Source organism: Apus apus, chromosome 4 (assembly GCF_020740795.1).
Source record: "Apus apus isolate bApuApu2 chromosome 4, bApuApu2.pri.cur, whole genome shotgun sequence".
Classification (NCBI taxonomy): Eukaryota; Metazoa; Chordata; class Aves; order Apodiformes; family Apodidae; genus Apus; species Apus apus.
In genome coordinates this window covers 69,803,009-69,819,452 of record NC_067285.1, presented here as the reverse complement: position 1 = coordinate 69,819,452, position 16,444 = coordinate 69,803,009, and the positions used below count along the sequence as shown (strand labels likewise).

General features: G+C 39.8%; 1 protein-coding gene across 1 annotated transcript in view; it reads left to right on the top strand.

Annotated features, from left to right (window-relative positions):
- The first annotated feature begins 6,815 nt into the window (after nucleotides 1–6,815).
- GATB (glutamyl-tRNA amidotransferase subunit B) overlaps nucleotides 6,816–16,444 on the top strand; it is a 48,569-nt gene continuing 38,940 nt past the window's right edge. Inside the window, exons 1-2 of the mRNA XM_051616964.1 lie at nucleotides 6,816–6,959; nucleotides 8,897–9,047. Coding sequence (XP_051472924.1) covers nucleotides 6,820–6,959; nucleotides 8,897–9,047 — 291 coding nt within the window. The 5' untranslated portion in view covers nucleotides 6,816–6,819. The remainder of the gene's footprint in view (nucleotides 6,960–8,896; nucleotides 9,048–16,444) is intronic.

The window sequence follows — 16,444 nt, the reverse complement described above, 5'->3', positions numbered from 1 at the left end:
AGAAGAAAAAAAAAAACAACACTACAGCATCCCTCCATCTAACCTACTAAATAGTGGCACTTAATTTCACTCAGCATTTTGGCATACAAGTATTTGGCATTTATACAGGAGTAAGTATCACTTAAACTGAGAGATGGATGAGTAATTTCAAGGGCACTGTCATCTCTTCCCACTCTCAGGAGGAAGGAACATTCACATGTTTTTTAATTCACTAGGAAAAAATCACCAAACACACAGGTATGGCATAATTACAGTACAGAGAGGAAAAAACCAAACACACACTATAAACACTCTTGTCACTTATTAAAAAAAAAAAGCAAAACATGAATCAGATTTTGCTTCAAATGCCACAGGCACTGTGCAAAGATGAGGACAGTAGTACAACTATACAAGTAATATTTTTTTTTCTTTAAAAATCATATTCCAGAGTAAAGACATTATATCCAGTAGGATAAGAGTTTCAACCTGTGTTCTTCAAGCCCACTTGGGTGATGCATAATGCAAGGTAAGGTGCGTACATTTGGAGACAGGGAATATACAAACCGCTTTGAAAATAACCTCTTATAAATCAATCCTAAATAAGCAAAAGTCTGTGCTGTTTCCTAGAAAAAAGGTGAGACAGGGCTGTCTCACTTCAGGATCTGGAACCTTATTCAAAGTTTTGAGCATCTATTTACCTGCAGTATTTTCCCTCTTGCCCTTCAATTACATTTCTGCTGTGCTTTTAATGCAGTAATTAATCACAAAGTTCCATCTGGTCAACAGTTTTAGTTCACATCCTGTTGCTTCAGACCATTAAAAACAACCCTTAGCACTAAAAACAACAAAGGCAGCCCCTATAAGCACTATGCTAAGGCTCTGGATACAGTTTTCTTCTAAAGAAATCCCTTTCTGAAATCAGCACCTTAACAGAATTTAACACTTGAGATCATCTTTAAATTGGTTTTGATAAAAAAATTTTAGACTACTGTCATTATTATAACTAGCTTACTTCAAGCACTAAGTTGCTTAACAACTCTTTCAAATAATTCCATCACTTCATTAATGACAAAGAAGTCAATAATAATTGAAGGTTTTGTTATTAATTATTATTAATGCCATCTCTTAGTCAGAGAGAACACTTTGTTACATATTTCTGATCTGACTGTTGAACTAAAACTTTTCTTTTACAAATTTAGCAGATCTTTGTGTCTATTTTTTCTGGGGTGGGGCTGTCAGCTGGACTCCTGTAACTGAGTATATGAAACTGAAGACCTAAATTATTTAAAAGGGTTTCAGAATAGACAATCTATACCTCAAGTGCAGTCTGGAATGTACAGTCTGTCTAAAATTAAATACTTTGATAAGCATCAAGATTGTGTCAGACTACAGGTAGAGACAACAAATTAGAATTTAGTCTTGTACTTCGGACAATAGCATTTTGCTCCTCCCCTTAGCCAGGGGTCAAGGAAGAAAGTTCTTGCTTGAGTACTGGTTATGTGAAACCATATGCTGCTGAAATCCTATATCCCTGAGCTTAAATATAAATTCATAGACAGACTGCAACAAGAGTTGTAACAAGAGTTGCGGCTCTTAATTTAAGAAGTAACAGGCCTCAGACTTAATGCAGCTCTTTGAAATTTCAGTTGAAGATTGTAAACAGAAGAAAACAGAATATGCAAAAATGCAATACAAAAAAGTAATAAAACAGAGGAATGAAAATGAAAAAGCAAACATGCTTTTTCCCCTATGCCACATAGTAAAGAACAAGGAAGGATAAAGTGAAAAGCATAATTGGTTTTCAGATCTGCTTTCTTGCAGATGCCTACACAAGTAGAAAGAACATTATAGTAAATTTGAGATCAGCTGAAACATTATCAATCACATTCTTCTGCATGCTCCATCACCAACAGGACACACAACATTCATAAAATAAGGTTATGGACTCTTTTCTAACCTAGACACTTTGGTCTAGTCTCTGCTATTTCCCTGATGTAGTTCTCAGTGCTTGAAATACATGCTATAAAAGAAAACCACCACAACATATTTCTTATAGATTGAGCTGTATCTAAATACAAAACTGTCTTGATTCCTGAATTACACTTCCAGCATTTAGAAAACATTGTATATTATAACAGGCCCAAAACAAAAGAAGCGATCTCCCTTGGAATTAAATCATACTGATTTCCAACTAAAAGAAGTTTATCCCTAGGTAACTGGAAATCACACCAAAAGTAGCATAGGCTCAAAATGTGAATTTTCTAATAACTTACTCAAGATACAACATCAGTATGGGAGTGATATACTAGAAAAACCTCTTACACCTATAATAGCTGAACTTTACACTGGAGAAACAAGAGTTCAATTTACTAAACAATAGGACTAGCAATAGTACTTACTGTGACACAATGTTAGAGGCAACAAACTCCCTCAAACACTCAAAAGAATGAGTTGCAAGGCTTCACAGCTACAATAAGCCCAGCAACAACTTTGCTTCCAACTAAGTGTCCCAAGCCACCAGCATCCTACTATGTACCGAAGTGCTAGTTTACAGGATTGCCAACACCTGATTCAAATCACAGGTGCAACCACTTGCTCATTGCAGCACTCCGGGCAAGCTATGCCATGTGAAAACCAGTACAAGGGTATCTCATGGCTGAATCCCTGATACAGGTTCTCTCTTACAACACAGCCTCTGAGGAACTGTGAATTCACCTTCCACAATAATATCAGTATCTGCATGTTACTTTTATCTTTCCATTACAGTTTATAGAAATTGCTTGTAAATACATCTTTGTTGTATTAGCTTTTTCTAGCCAAGTCTGGCCCTTATTTTTCATTAATAACACCTTTATGAAATAAAGTGCTGCTACCTGTTTGTCAATAAAAATTGGTGCCATTTCGTACATCAACGCATTTTGACACAAGACCCCTCAAACCATGAGACCCTTCACGTTACCCAGTGTGTCACCGTACCCATGCATGCACACATGGTCAGCAGATCATAAAAGGCAGCTCTACTAGCTCCCTAAATACTGTCTCCTGTGGTTAAGAGAAATAACCTTCTCCAATCTGCACGATCAGGTACATTTTTTTGCATTTGCCATCTCCTGTTACTGGTAGACAGACAAATTGAATCAGTAGTCCAGGCTAAAAATCATTGCCCTTATTAGTCGAAAGTTGTGGAAAAAGAAGAACATTCTTGTCTTTTTTTCTCTACAGGTATAAAGGCTTCCCAGGTGCACAGAGGATCTTAGGGGCTTAGAAGTTTGAAAACATCCCTTACCACAGTTTGCTTCCAAATGTAACAATCCTTTCCAATACTCTTCCCTGTAGGGCAATGTACAAGTATTTGATAGACTACGGAACTAATCTTCCAAAGTCACACCCTCCACTTCAAAATCTAACAGAAATTGCTGCCTGTTCATTATTTCACATGCTGAAATAAGACACTGCTGACAGCCTGTGAGGTATGTAACAAGCACTTCAACCTGAATACCCCATTCTCTGCTACACCAAAAGATAGTGCAAAAAAGAATTAAGTATGCATGCTAAACATAGCTTGCAAGAAAACAGAATGTAGAGCTCAGCCTCTATAAACAAATTAAGAGAGAACTTCATTTAAATAAATGGAACAGACTGCACGGTTATGGCTTAAATTATAAGCTGTTGGGTTTTCATCCTCTACAAAATTCCAATTTCCTCTCAGGCATTGCTTAAATTCCTATAGTAACAAGAAACTCAGACTCGGAGCAAACTGTCCCCTGGGTCTACCCTCTCTAGACATAAGTCTACACAGTTAGGACTGAACTATCATTCTACAAATCTTTATGCAGTGCTGGAGATATTTTCCTATTCCAAGCCACAGCATGATCTATAAACACACTGCAAAGTAAAGGCTGCTGCCCAGGATATATAAGGACCAAATACGTAGCCTTTCCTACCTCAAAGTAAGCTGCTGTGAAAAGCAATTATTCCCTGTTTGTGTCTGATTGATCATCTTCCCGTATATGAATGTGTGAGCTTTCATTTATTACCTACTTGGTCCCTGGCATAGGGCTGCAAAGGAAAAGGTCTTTCTACCAGGGTTGTTGTTTTTTGTTTTGGGTTGGGTTTTTTGCTGGGAGAGGAATTAAAATAGCATTTAGACAACTTAAGTAACAAAGAACGGCAGTTTCCAATCCTCCTCTGTATGTAAGACAACTCACAAATATAAAAAGATCCAGAGTAATTGTTTGGGATTCAGAAAGTGGATTTCAACCCCTCTGTGTTGTCTATTCACTTTTAAATAAAATGCAGAGAACGCAGAAGTCTGTGCAATCAAGGCAGAGAAAAGCTTTAAGTAACATTTTAATATTCATAACATTTTAACTTCTTAGTGATTATTTATGAAATATTTGATTACATCATAAGAACAGGCCTAAAAGAAAGTAATCTGTAACATCATTCTTACACCAGTAAAAATATTTTTTGAGCTGTATTAAGAACCTGTCCTCATAGGTGGGCTGAAATGATCTGCTAATCCCTACAAAGTATCAAATAAATAAATCCTTATTTCATAGAGGCCAATTGCTAAAGAAGTATACTTATTGCAGAAATAATAATCATAGACTAAAGCTGCAGCCTGAAATGCCTTCTTCCTCACAATACATTGCACAGGCCCCCAGTAAGTCCAAAAGACAATGGTGTTTTCCTCACATGAAAATTATCAAAAGCTCTTACCTATTCCCTTGGCTTAGAGACACTTCTACAGGCTTTACATGAGGTTAGATCATATGTGAAGAGGTTCACAACAGAAGAGAAGGAGAAAGGTCACGCTGATGTTCTGTCTCCACAAGACATCCAAGAGGGCCTGTGGCCATTTCTTCTTTACTGGAAAGGAATTTGTCATGGTCACAATTTAATGTACAAAGGATGGATATTCCCCAAGAAAAAGACTGTGACAAACCTATTCAACTAAGCTTTATTGTACAAGTAACTGTAGATTGGTGTCTGCTGAAGGTATCTCTCAGCTGGTTCTTCTTATGAAGAACTTCCAATTAATTTAACTAACTTAAAATATTAATGTATTAGAAAATTAGTGGTATGGAACAACCATTATAAAACATTTCCTCAGTTGGATAAATGATCTTCCACATGATTCTGAACCACTCAGCATCTCCTATTTGAGCCTAGGGAGACAAGAGGGTATAAAGGTTGCAAGATACTGTTGTGTTTATGTGCACCACTGTAATCTGCTGGAAGAAATCAGTCTTACTGAAATGTCTGTGATTGATTTGCATCTATTACCAGTAGCTGACATAGAGCAAAGATAACATAAGCAACAGCTAATGTATGTTCCCATTTAAGCTCCACAGGCCTGTGGCTTAGGACAGAAGGTTGTTAATTCTAACGTCTGTACAATGTAGCCGTAAACAGCATTTAAGATGTTTGCATATGCCCCAGATAGTGTTCTTTATTACCTTGCATTTGTACAGATATAACACCCCCAGGCCCTGCAGAGACCGGACCTTGCTGCTCTACATACACAGTTAAGATTCAAGATTGCAACTGCATGGTACTGTATCATTTGATGCCCAACATTTGCAAATGCCATCTCTGAAATATCAGCTGGTTTTGTATCAGCATGAACCCAAAGAAAAACCATACACAATCCCTTTGAGGACCTGAGTCTGAAACATTTTTGAAGAACAGCTAAAAGATACAAATGCAACCTCTTGCTCCAGCATTTCTAGCACAAGCATTCATTTTCTCAGGACAGGCGGGGGACCTGTAAACTCAAGTATCAAGATTGTAGCGCAGCTGCCTCCCACGCAAACATTATCACATTTTTGGGTACTTGGGGAAACACTTCCCTGGAAGAAGGTAAGCAAGAGAGCTGTGTGTGAGGAGGCCTTGCACCTACCTGGTAGTAGGGCACCATGACACCTAGCCACAAAGGCCAACAAGGCCGTTCCACAGCAAAGGTGAGGGTCAAAAGCTCCATGTTCACCACAATCATTGAATCATAGAACTATTCAGGTTGGAAAAGACCCTTGGGATCACCAAGTCCAACCATCATCCCTACTCTACAAAGTTCTCCCCTAAACCATATCCATCAACACCACATCCAAATGACGCTTAAACACATCCAGGGATGGTGACTCAACCACCTCCCTGGGCAGCCTATTCCAGTGTCTAACCACTCTTTCTGTGAAATTTTTTTCCTGATGTCCAGTCTAAACCTACCCTGTTGCAGCTTGAAGCCATTCCCTCTTGTTCTGTCGCTAATTACCTGTGAAAAGAGACCAGCACCAACCTCTCTACAATGACCTTTCAGGTAGCTGTAGAGACTGATGAGGTCTCCTCTCAGCCTCCTCTTCCTCAAACTAAACATTCCCAGCTCCTTCAACTGTTCATCAGATTTATTCTCTAGGCCCTTCACCAGCTTCGCTGCCCTCCCCTGTACTCGCTCCAGCACCTCGAGATCTCTCTTGAACTGAGGTGCCCAAACTGGACGCAACACTCCAGGTAAGCCGAAGGGAGCCAACTTTCTCTGAGCCCCTGGTGAAGGCGGGGAGCTAAGTGCCGGCAGCAGGTTCCCCACCGCCACCCTGAGGAGCAGCACCTCTCAGGGACCCTTCCCGCCGCCAGCGCCCCGGGGGCCACAGGGCGCGGCCGCCCGCCCGCCTCAGGGGGCCGGCGCGGGGGGCGGGGCCGGGGCGAGGGGCCTGCCGGGAGGTGTAGTCCCGCGCGCCGCCCGGCCCCGCCCTCCTCCCGCCGCGCGGCACGGCCGTCCCGCCCGCCGGACTGCCTTTCCCAGGGGGCGCTGCGGGAGCCTCTCCCGACCAGCAAGGCAAAATGGCGGCGGCGGCGGGCCGGGGGTGCGGCGGGGCCTGGCGCCGGGCGTGGCGGTGCGGCGCCGGGGGTCCCGGCCCGCGCAGGCAGCGGGCTGCGGCCTGGCACGCCAGGGGCGGGGCGGTGCCGGCGGGGAAGAGCGGGTACGGTGCTGGGACGGCGTGGGGAGAGGGGCTGGTGGCGGCGGCAGCCCGTGCTGCGGGCGCCGGCCGGGCCCGGTGTCGAGGCGCCGGGAACCGCGCAGCTGCGGGCCCTGAAGGCGGCACCGGCAGGTCGCGCGGTGACGGAGCGGGGCGGGGCGGGGCGGGACGGCGGGCGGGCAGCACCTGCTCGGCACGCCCGGAGCGCTCACGCCGCCCCGGAGCCTCCGAAGCGGCGTTTATCGTGGCAGTCGCGCTGCTCGCCCTTGGAGCCGTTTGGTAAAGTTCCCTCACAACGCAGGCAGCTCAGCAGGTGTTCGCATTCACGTGTTCGGAGTATAGACAGCGAGGGCTGAACCGATTTTGCAGAGCATTTTTTGAAGGGTTTTTCTGGTCCAAAGGAAGCTTTTATTTTCGGTGGAGAAACGTGACGCTTAACAGCGTGCCTGGAGCGGAGCGTTTTGTTCCTGCCGCAGCTGAGAGTTAGGAGTTGTACAACCTGTCATGTTCTCTTGATGGGGTTCAGGCTTCTCTCTCTACGACTGATCACCTAAGTGATGCAGACACCAGCAGAAGGATGCTGCTCATTCCTTCAGAGACACAAATAACCGTAAACCTTGAGCAACAGGTGCAAGAAACTCCAGGTTTCTTGTCAGTGTTAGTAGGACTGATTGTCTCTTGAGTGTAAACCAACACACCAATGAGGCGAAGTCTGGTGTTATTTTTAGTGCCATGATATGAAGGGGATGTGTTTCTTAAAAGTGCAGGAAACACTGAAATAAATTAGCCTCCAAAATTAAAAAACAAAACCAACAGTCTTTTCCTAAACTTTGAGGTATTTTTATGAGTAGTTGAAAATACTAAAGAAAAATACTATGTTTCAGTAAAATAAAGGGTATTCTTTAAGCATCTGAACCTGAATCCTTTATGGTAATATTCCTAAAGCAGCAATATAAGTGGTATCTACATCACGACTTTGGTGTTTGTAGGGATGTCCTCAACTGTTGGAGGGCAGATGGAGAACTAAAATCTTGGCAGTGTATTCTCTTCAACTTTGGAAGGAACACTGTACTTGATATATTTGTTTGATGTTTTTCCCCAGCTTGCTTATCTCCTATAGCTATCTGGGTACTTAGGCTGCTGAAGTATTCTGCCACAGAAATGTGATTTCATCACTGAAATATTATTTGTGCCACTTCATTTGTACAAGGCCAGATAATTACTTACAGAAACTGTCAAGCAATTCATACTGTAAAGGTGACCTTTTTCTCTTGTCCATATAAAGGTTATGGATGTGAGAATTGCAATTACTTTTTAGATTATATGGAGAAGCTTTATTCTGTGGAGTATATGCAAAGAGCAGTAGCTCTCTGGTTGAAATGATGATTTCTCTATTACCAGATTACTAATGTTTATGCTAATATGCTACTAACACTGCTCTGGAGAGCCACCTTTCCCAGCATGCAAGTGACTAGCTGACAAAGAATACATAATTTATTATGCCACCTGTCTGTTGGAGATTTATCAGGCTACCTGAGAAGTAATTGATATTTATAATGATTTTGTGATTTTCACGAGATACCAAATTAGGGTTCATCCAGCATGCAAGATTGCCTCATTAATTTATCTAAGATTTCTCATGTAAGGAAACATTACAGGTTTCAGATAATTAAATTTTTTTTTTTGTGCCATTCTTTTCTATATATAATGAGGACACTTTGCCATACAGTCCCCTCCATAGATATTGTCGTTTAGTCTCAGTTCTCCAGCATTGCAGCACACCTTTTACCATTACACTGCGGATGTATAAACAACATAATTTAGAGGGTTTTTACAATTTCATTTTAATTAAAAGATTAATTATTGTATTTTTAGATGTTTATGCAATTTGATTTAATGTAATCTATATTAAAATTGTATTTCCCTTCTTTCTTTTTCAGTCTTGCTCCATGGGTACCAGTTGTCGGCCTGGAAATTCATGCACAGATCAGCTCCAACTCAAAACTTTTTTCTGGTTCCCAAGTCCAGTTTGCAGCACCTCCTAACTCTTTGGTATCTTTCTTTGATGCTTCTTTACCAGGAACTTTACCAGTAAGTTATGCATCATCTTAATTTATATCAGGATTAATGTCAAGATAACTTTGAGTATGTTTCTAATACTTTGTTCTTCCCAAGATTTGACTGTAGAATTACTTTTACATATTTTTCTATTTTATCATTGTTTGATAACACAAGATGCCTAGTACTGTTTCTTTTCCATATACTCGCTCCGTAGTTGTCACTACAGATACACAGATACATGAGATCCTCTGCAAAGGAAAAAAAATCAGTCTCTCTTCAGCATATTGAATGAATCATGGTATTTCTCTGAGGACACAGTGGATGTATTTGGTTAGTATGCCACACAGGAAACTCCTTAAATGTGAGAGATACTTAAAATCCTATGAGAGAAGAACATCTCAGATTTCCAAGTGGCCATTTGATGTTACTTTGCCATATGTTTGTTTATGTAGTTGTCATTTGCCATTTGGAATGTCTCTCTGTGGAAGTACCGTGCTTCTAAGTATAAAGTCTCTGATCTAGGGAAGTGTCAACCATTCCTATTTCCAGAGCAAAACAATTATTTTTTTAAAACAAGTAATCTGTATGAGACATGGTGGACTAATGGGTCAGAACAGCTAGCTAGCAGTTAGCAGTGAGGTTTATTAGTGAGAACATAAGACATTTTTTAAGTCATAGCTTAGTTACAACTTTGTGATGGCAGTGCTGCTGTAGAATTATCTGGGAATCAACAAAGTTTAATATAAAAGTAATAGTTTAAAATGTATAACTTAAGCTCTTGAAGTACACTGAAAATGTAAAATTAATAGACTTAGCATTTCCTCCTGCAACAAGCATGCAGAGACTATAATGGGGTCAAATTATTTAATGCAAATTGTTTCACTAAGTGTATTTATTAAAGTGGAGGTTTGAATTCCAGATACATTTTTTAATCTATTGGAAGTTTTTAATCACCATAATACAGCCTGAAATAAAATTCTGAAATTGAGATTTAACTTACGGCAGGATTTCTATGGTCTAGAAATGTGCCATGTGATCCTTAAAAAGAGAAATTAGTTGATAAATTAATTCTGTATTTGCAAAGGTATTGAAACCTGAGGAAGTGAAGTTTAGGTGCTGACAAAATTTGGACTTCACTCTGTTCTCAGTGGCAATATAGGGCTGAGTTTCAGATCTAATTCTGAAAACTTTCCAGAGAGAATGGGAATCTTATGCAATGGTTTGGTTTTAGAAGAATGTGGTTAGACTTAACACAAAAAATTAGTTCCTTTCATTTGGGGGCAGGGCTAGGTAAGGGTTTTAATAGTCACAAACTTTAAAAGGCTTTAGACCTTTTACTTAACATTCCATTAATGCACAGAAATCCTTGTAAATTGTCTATGCTTCTCTTCAGTCAAATAGAAAAACTGTTATTGAATCAACAAAAATTACTATTTACTAAGACTTTCATTGTTACGTATGTTACTGTTTATCTGGGAGGGTTTTTTGGCTTTTTTTTTTCTGTTAAAGTGCTTTAAAATGAGGCTGTCTAGGATGTTATTGAGGAAAGCCCAGTACATGTGGGATGTAACTGCACCTGAGAAGTAAAAAGCAGGATGGTTAATTTAATAGTAGTGGTGCTATGTTAGATTCTACCAGGTGCTTTTATCTAAACAAAGAGAAGAAAGATTTTTCTCACTGTAGTACTGGTGAAAATAGAGTTGAAACTGAATGTTACAAAATACATGTTCTTGCATGTTACAGTGAGATACAAAATCCAGTCAGTAGGCATAGCATTATTTTCCTGTTGTACTTGCTGCACAGGAATTCATGTTAGAGACAAATGTTTATTCTGAAGTAGAACTGAATTTTGGTGGATTTAGAAGGATGGAGGAAGGTATTTTGGTTTAAATTTCCAAGTATTTGTTAAAACAAACCCACCATTTTAACAAATGTTAATATTATTGCCTAATAAGTTGTTGTATTTGGCCTTTTATTTTGACTCTGTTTTGTTGAGAAATAAAAAGATAGGAGCAGTTTTTAATACAGTAGTTGTGCTCTCTCTAGCAGAGAATAACTGCTGGTATAAACTGAGAACTATAGGGGCAGTTTTCCATGTCACAGGGATTAAAATTTACTGTGGCACCATGAGATGGTTGTAATAGACAACAGTACGAGTGTTTGCTGCTTCACAGTGGGGCCAGAAAGAATGGTGCTAAAGGGAGTTTTTCTGGTTGCTACATTTCTGGGCCACTAATGAGTGTGGGCATGAGCCTCTGCTGTGCTCTGCACACCAGAGGGAAAACTAGAAGAATGTGTTTAGCAGTCCTCTGTCTTGACTCTTTGTATTTCCTTCCTGTTTTGTAATACAGCTTATTTTATGCTTCTGCTGCAATTAGGCCTTAGGAGGACCATCACAATGTTAGTGTCATTGCTATATCACTAGGCTGCTCTCATAGTGTGCCTCTGAGAGACAGCTACAGGTAAGAACAGCTGTGTGTGCAGGTGCATTTCCGTTTGGCATGAGACAAAAAGAATGCTATGGAAAACCTTTGATTGGAAAAGTAGATTTAGAAGTGGTGAGTCTGGGCAATGCATCCCGTGCTACTCTGCACTCTTTTTGTGCCCTGTGGTGATAAAGCCCCTCACCATTAGATCAGATAACATCTTAGCCAAATTACTGCAAGGCTCTCCTTATTTGGGGACTACATATGACTATACATTACATTTCATGTAATGAAATATGCAAAGGCCTAGCTTTTTTACATGATGAATGAGCTTGGCAGTGATCTTAGCTTGGAGTCTTCAGGTGACCTGTTACAAGGAACGTTTTATGCTACATGTGGTGGTCTATAGTGCATCATACCTGAAGATTAATCTAAAATTCTTCTGATTATCCATAAAGGAGGTTGCACTCTCAGTCTGATTTATCCTCTCTGAAAATTCTGAAAATCTTTATAAGGGTTTATAAAGATAAGACTGGGCTCACAGAAAGAGAATCCATAATTTTCTATTCTTATGATTGAGGGGCTGACTAAAGGTTAATTACAGCTCAGCCACAGAAATAAGATGGTAGATCTGGTAGCTAAAGGCTGAAACCTTTTTGACTGTGCTGAGAGCCTTTGTTGCTAATCACACGAAAAGATGCACATTTTACATTTGTCTCCTGCATGACTGAAGTGAAAGCCGGATCCTATTTCTTTGTAGGCAAGAATTCTAAGTCATAATCTAGGATTTACATAACCAAGGTTTATGTTAATAAGATTTGAATTAATGTTAGCCCAACGGTCTTACATATTTTGAATTTTTTTCCACCTTCTCATGCATTTGAATGTCATTCTCTTCACAGTGTGAACAGCATCTGTTTTATCTTTTTCTCAAAATAGTTTTTGGAAACACTTGGTAATGATCAAGCTCTCTTTCTAAAGAAGAAAAGGTGAATACCTTGTGACTCAAGAAAAAGAGTAAGATCTCTGTTGAACACTCCTGTTGATTATCACATGAGATACGAGATTTTATCTGAATATACAGTTTTTTTTTCCTGTTCCGCTGGACATCCTTGAGGCCTTGACAACTCACTCAATTCTTTTATCCTGTACTGAGATTTTATTATAATCTTATTTTAAGTTCCTTTGGTTTTCCCTCTGCAAATAGTGTTAGAAGGAAGCATTTGGGTACTACTATACCTTGTCTTACCTCTATAATGATAGTCAGGTAACCAGATATGACTTTTCATCAAAGAAAGAAGGGCTGGAGTAGCTATTAGCCCTTGTTCCTTCTACTATTGCACCACTGGCAACTTGAACTCCGAACTCTGACTTCTCCAAGGCTGAGGAATGTCACTGTGACACTGTGCGGTAGCAGAGAGCACGTGTTGTGCTGTTGACTTCCCCACGCTGCAGTGCTCTCCTGTTAAGATGGCTGCTCAGGGATATGGCAGGGGTAATACCTAGTTTGGGGACTTAGAGAGTGCTTTAGTTCCCCTTCCTATATTGACACTGCATCCATCCTTCACAGTGTCAGATATCCAGTGTTCTTCCAGATCTCTTGGGTGATAGGTTGTCAGGATTTATTATTAATTTTAGATGTTATTAATGTACAGAATTTACCTGGTGCATTTGCTTCCAAAGGTACTGGGAGGTTTGTGTGAGATTTTAGTGTATCTGTCTGTCAGCTATACATATTGGAGAAAAACAGCACTTAAGACCAGAATTTTTACTTTACAGCTTGAAACTAGATTTGTTTGGTATCCTGTACCTGTTAAGTCTGGTGATTGCAACAGCTGCTTTACCAACCTGTGATTTCAGTTTTGTTTTGACATTCCTGCAAGGATGCATATGAATTTGGTCTCTTCTTGTACTACTTCAGTTTGAAAGAGCATTACTTCTTAGCTTGACTGTGACAGCTACATTTTTAATGGCATGCACCTTTCTCAGAGAATTGGAAAATCTTCTGATCTTTGTATATATGTTAATTTAACTTCCATTAAATAAATTGTCTTCTTTTCTTTGAAACTACATAGTGCCTAGGTTGTTGTATCCATGAGATGTCCTCTAAAAATAAATTAGTGGCAGTGTCTGAAGGAAAAAGTGAGTTGATGCTTGTTTTAAACCGTTTATTTATGTCGAGGTTCACTTTAACTGCTTTGAGTTAAACTGTAATAATTGTAGTTAGGGGGAAAAAAAGAGATATTTTCTTAGGCTCTGATGGTACCTTTCTGTTCCAGTCCTTACTTTCATGATAATATTTGGGTTTATGACATGCATTGTATCATCAATAGTTAACGGCCTTTTATTGCTCACACAGTCCAAGCTTGCTGGACTTGCAGTCCCAGTAAGCCTCTAAAAAGAAAATCCCATGTCCTTTAGGAAGAAGCTAGGAAAATTAAAAAGACTATCAAACCATTGCTCCCTGAGAATGCTTTTGCAATTCACAGAGCCTTAAATTCCTGAATGTATGATGGATTAAAGCCTGCCTACATAATTTCAAGCTCTTAACCAATCCAATGCTGTTGTTGTGGTCAGGAGAAGTCTTTGAAAGATGAGGGAGGCCTGCTCCAGGTGACTCTCAGGGCTGGATTATGGTGTGGGTTGTTCCTCATTCTATTTCTTTCTCTCTCATAGGATTGTGCCCAGCCCTGGGGTTACTTTTAGAACTAGTCTCCTTCACTGGAGTCTGAGAAGTGTTGTACTTTCTAGGCACTCAACTTTATTTCATACTTCACTATAAATGTCATTTTTCTGGAAACACCTCTGCTTTTGTGCCTTGAAGTATTTAGTGACATTTTTTGCTCTTAGGCTTTGAAGGAGTCCCCTGTAAGGTTTTCTCTTGCTTTTTGCTATGTCTTGTTTGTTTGTGAGAAGTTGTGACACTCATTCTGGGTGTTTTAATTTTTTTGTCAAGGCTAAAATCTCCTGTAGGGCTTTGTCTCCTTAGCACCTGAGTAACTGTTGAGCTTGCTTTCTTTTTGTTGTTCTTGTTGGCTTTCCTGTTCGTCCTTAACAGGTCCCTCTGGCTGATGTAAGCTTCCCAGTTAGAACAGGATTGAGTTGATAAAACATCTTGCTTTCACCTATTTCAGTAGATCTTTTAACGCATCAGTGATATTATCTACTTATTTTTTCTTAAGTGCTTTTGTGCTGGTTTTGTATTGCTTTACCTTTTGCTTTATACAGCTATTTTTCTGCTTCTTAGTGGGGAACAGGAGACTGCAGTTTCTTGTTTCTTTCTTTCACACAGTTCTGTTACTGCAGCTGTTGTGCCATCTTTGATACTTTTGGATGGCATGACCATTACATGACAGCTAGACAGATCAGTTCCCCTCTTTCTGCATTCAGTCTGAAATTGCAGCTGAAACACACATTAGCTTTTTGCAGTAGTTTTTCCCAGTAGGCTGGGAATGTCTTTATTTTAAATTCCAACCATGAGTGGATTTTTTGGGATATATTTCTGTTAATGCTGTTATGAGTTACTGTATAAGCTCTGGCACCCTCGCGTGTTTAATTTCATTTTCTCTCAGTATGTAGACAAACATATCCGGTTCCAGGTGACTCCCGTTGAGGAAACCCAATGTAGTATATTGTATATATGTGTATGAAAAAGCAATGCTCTATTAAGAAGAAGTTTCTGTAACAATCATGGCTCTACCAATTTGTTACCATTTTAACCTCACAAACTGACTTCTTGCTTCTTTGTTCTTCGTCTGCTTAATTTTTTCTTTAAGGAGTTTTTTCATTGAAAGGTATTTAGGAAATACTGTCCAACAATAATGACAGATAATTGTAGACTGGCTGTTTGTTCTGTCCATGTTTAACTGTCTCGTGTAATGTCATGTAACTGTCAGTTTTTATGTACTTTGGTTCAACCTTATGTTGGTGCACTTAGGTTATAATTGGTTCCTGGGCTACAATTAATTTTATTCTTTGTTTTCTCTCTGATTATAAGCCACCTTGTCACCTTAAATATATTATGACTATGTATTTGATTTTCAAAGGATTATGTAAGCTTCTGCAACTGGTGTTTATTAGTTACATGTGCAGATTTTGCCTTTGCAACCATTGGTTTCTATGCAGAAATGCTAGTTTTGCAATTTCACTGCCGAGTTTAGCCAAACTTGCCTCAAAAAAAATTTGTTTTGTAGATGTTTTTGTGAATATATGAGCAAGCACACAAAGAGGAAATTAGCAACTGAGTCTTTTCTTTCATCTCCCCACTGCTCTCAGCTTTATTTAAGTTGTGGTTATTCAGGTATTTGTGACACTTGTACTCAATTTGGGGAGAAGATGGGGTGATTGTGGAGGAGAGAGTGATGAGGCCACTGCTTAGGTAAAGCAAATTAGGACAGATATTTATAGGAAATTGATCTTCATTGGTTCTACTTCTTAATAGCTTTTTGCAAGACCTGTTGCATTATGTGTTCAGTTCTGGGTGCCACAGTATAAGAAAGACATTGAGATCCTGGAGTGTGTCCAGAGAGGACCAACAAGGCTGGTGAGGGCTTTGGAGGGCATGTCATACGAAGAGTGGCTGAGGGAATTGGGGTTGTTTAGTCTGAAGAAGAGAAGGCTCATGGGAGATATTATTGTGCTCTACAACTACCTGAAGGGAGGTTGTAGAGAGGCGGATGTTGTGCTCTTCTCCCAAGTATCTAGTGATAGGATGAGAGGAAATGAGTTTAAGTTGTGCCAGGAGAGGTTTAGGTTGGATATTAGGAAAAAATTCTTTACTGAAAGAGGGGTGAGGCATTGGAACCTGCTGCCCAGGAAGGTGGTGGAGTTGCCACCCCTGATGGTGTTCAAGAAGCGTTTAGATGTGGCACTTAAGGATATAGTTTAGTGGTTGTGGTAGTTGGATTAGAGTTGGACTTGACGATCTTGAAGGTCTTCTCCAACCTTTATGATTCTATGTCACCTATTATTTTAATGAATTAGTATATTTTTGTCTCTTAT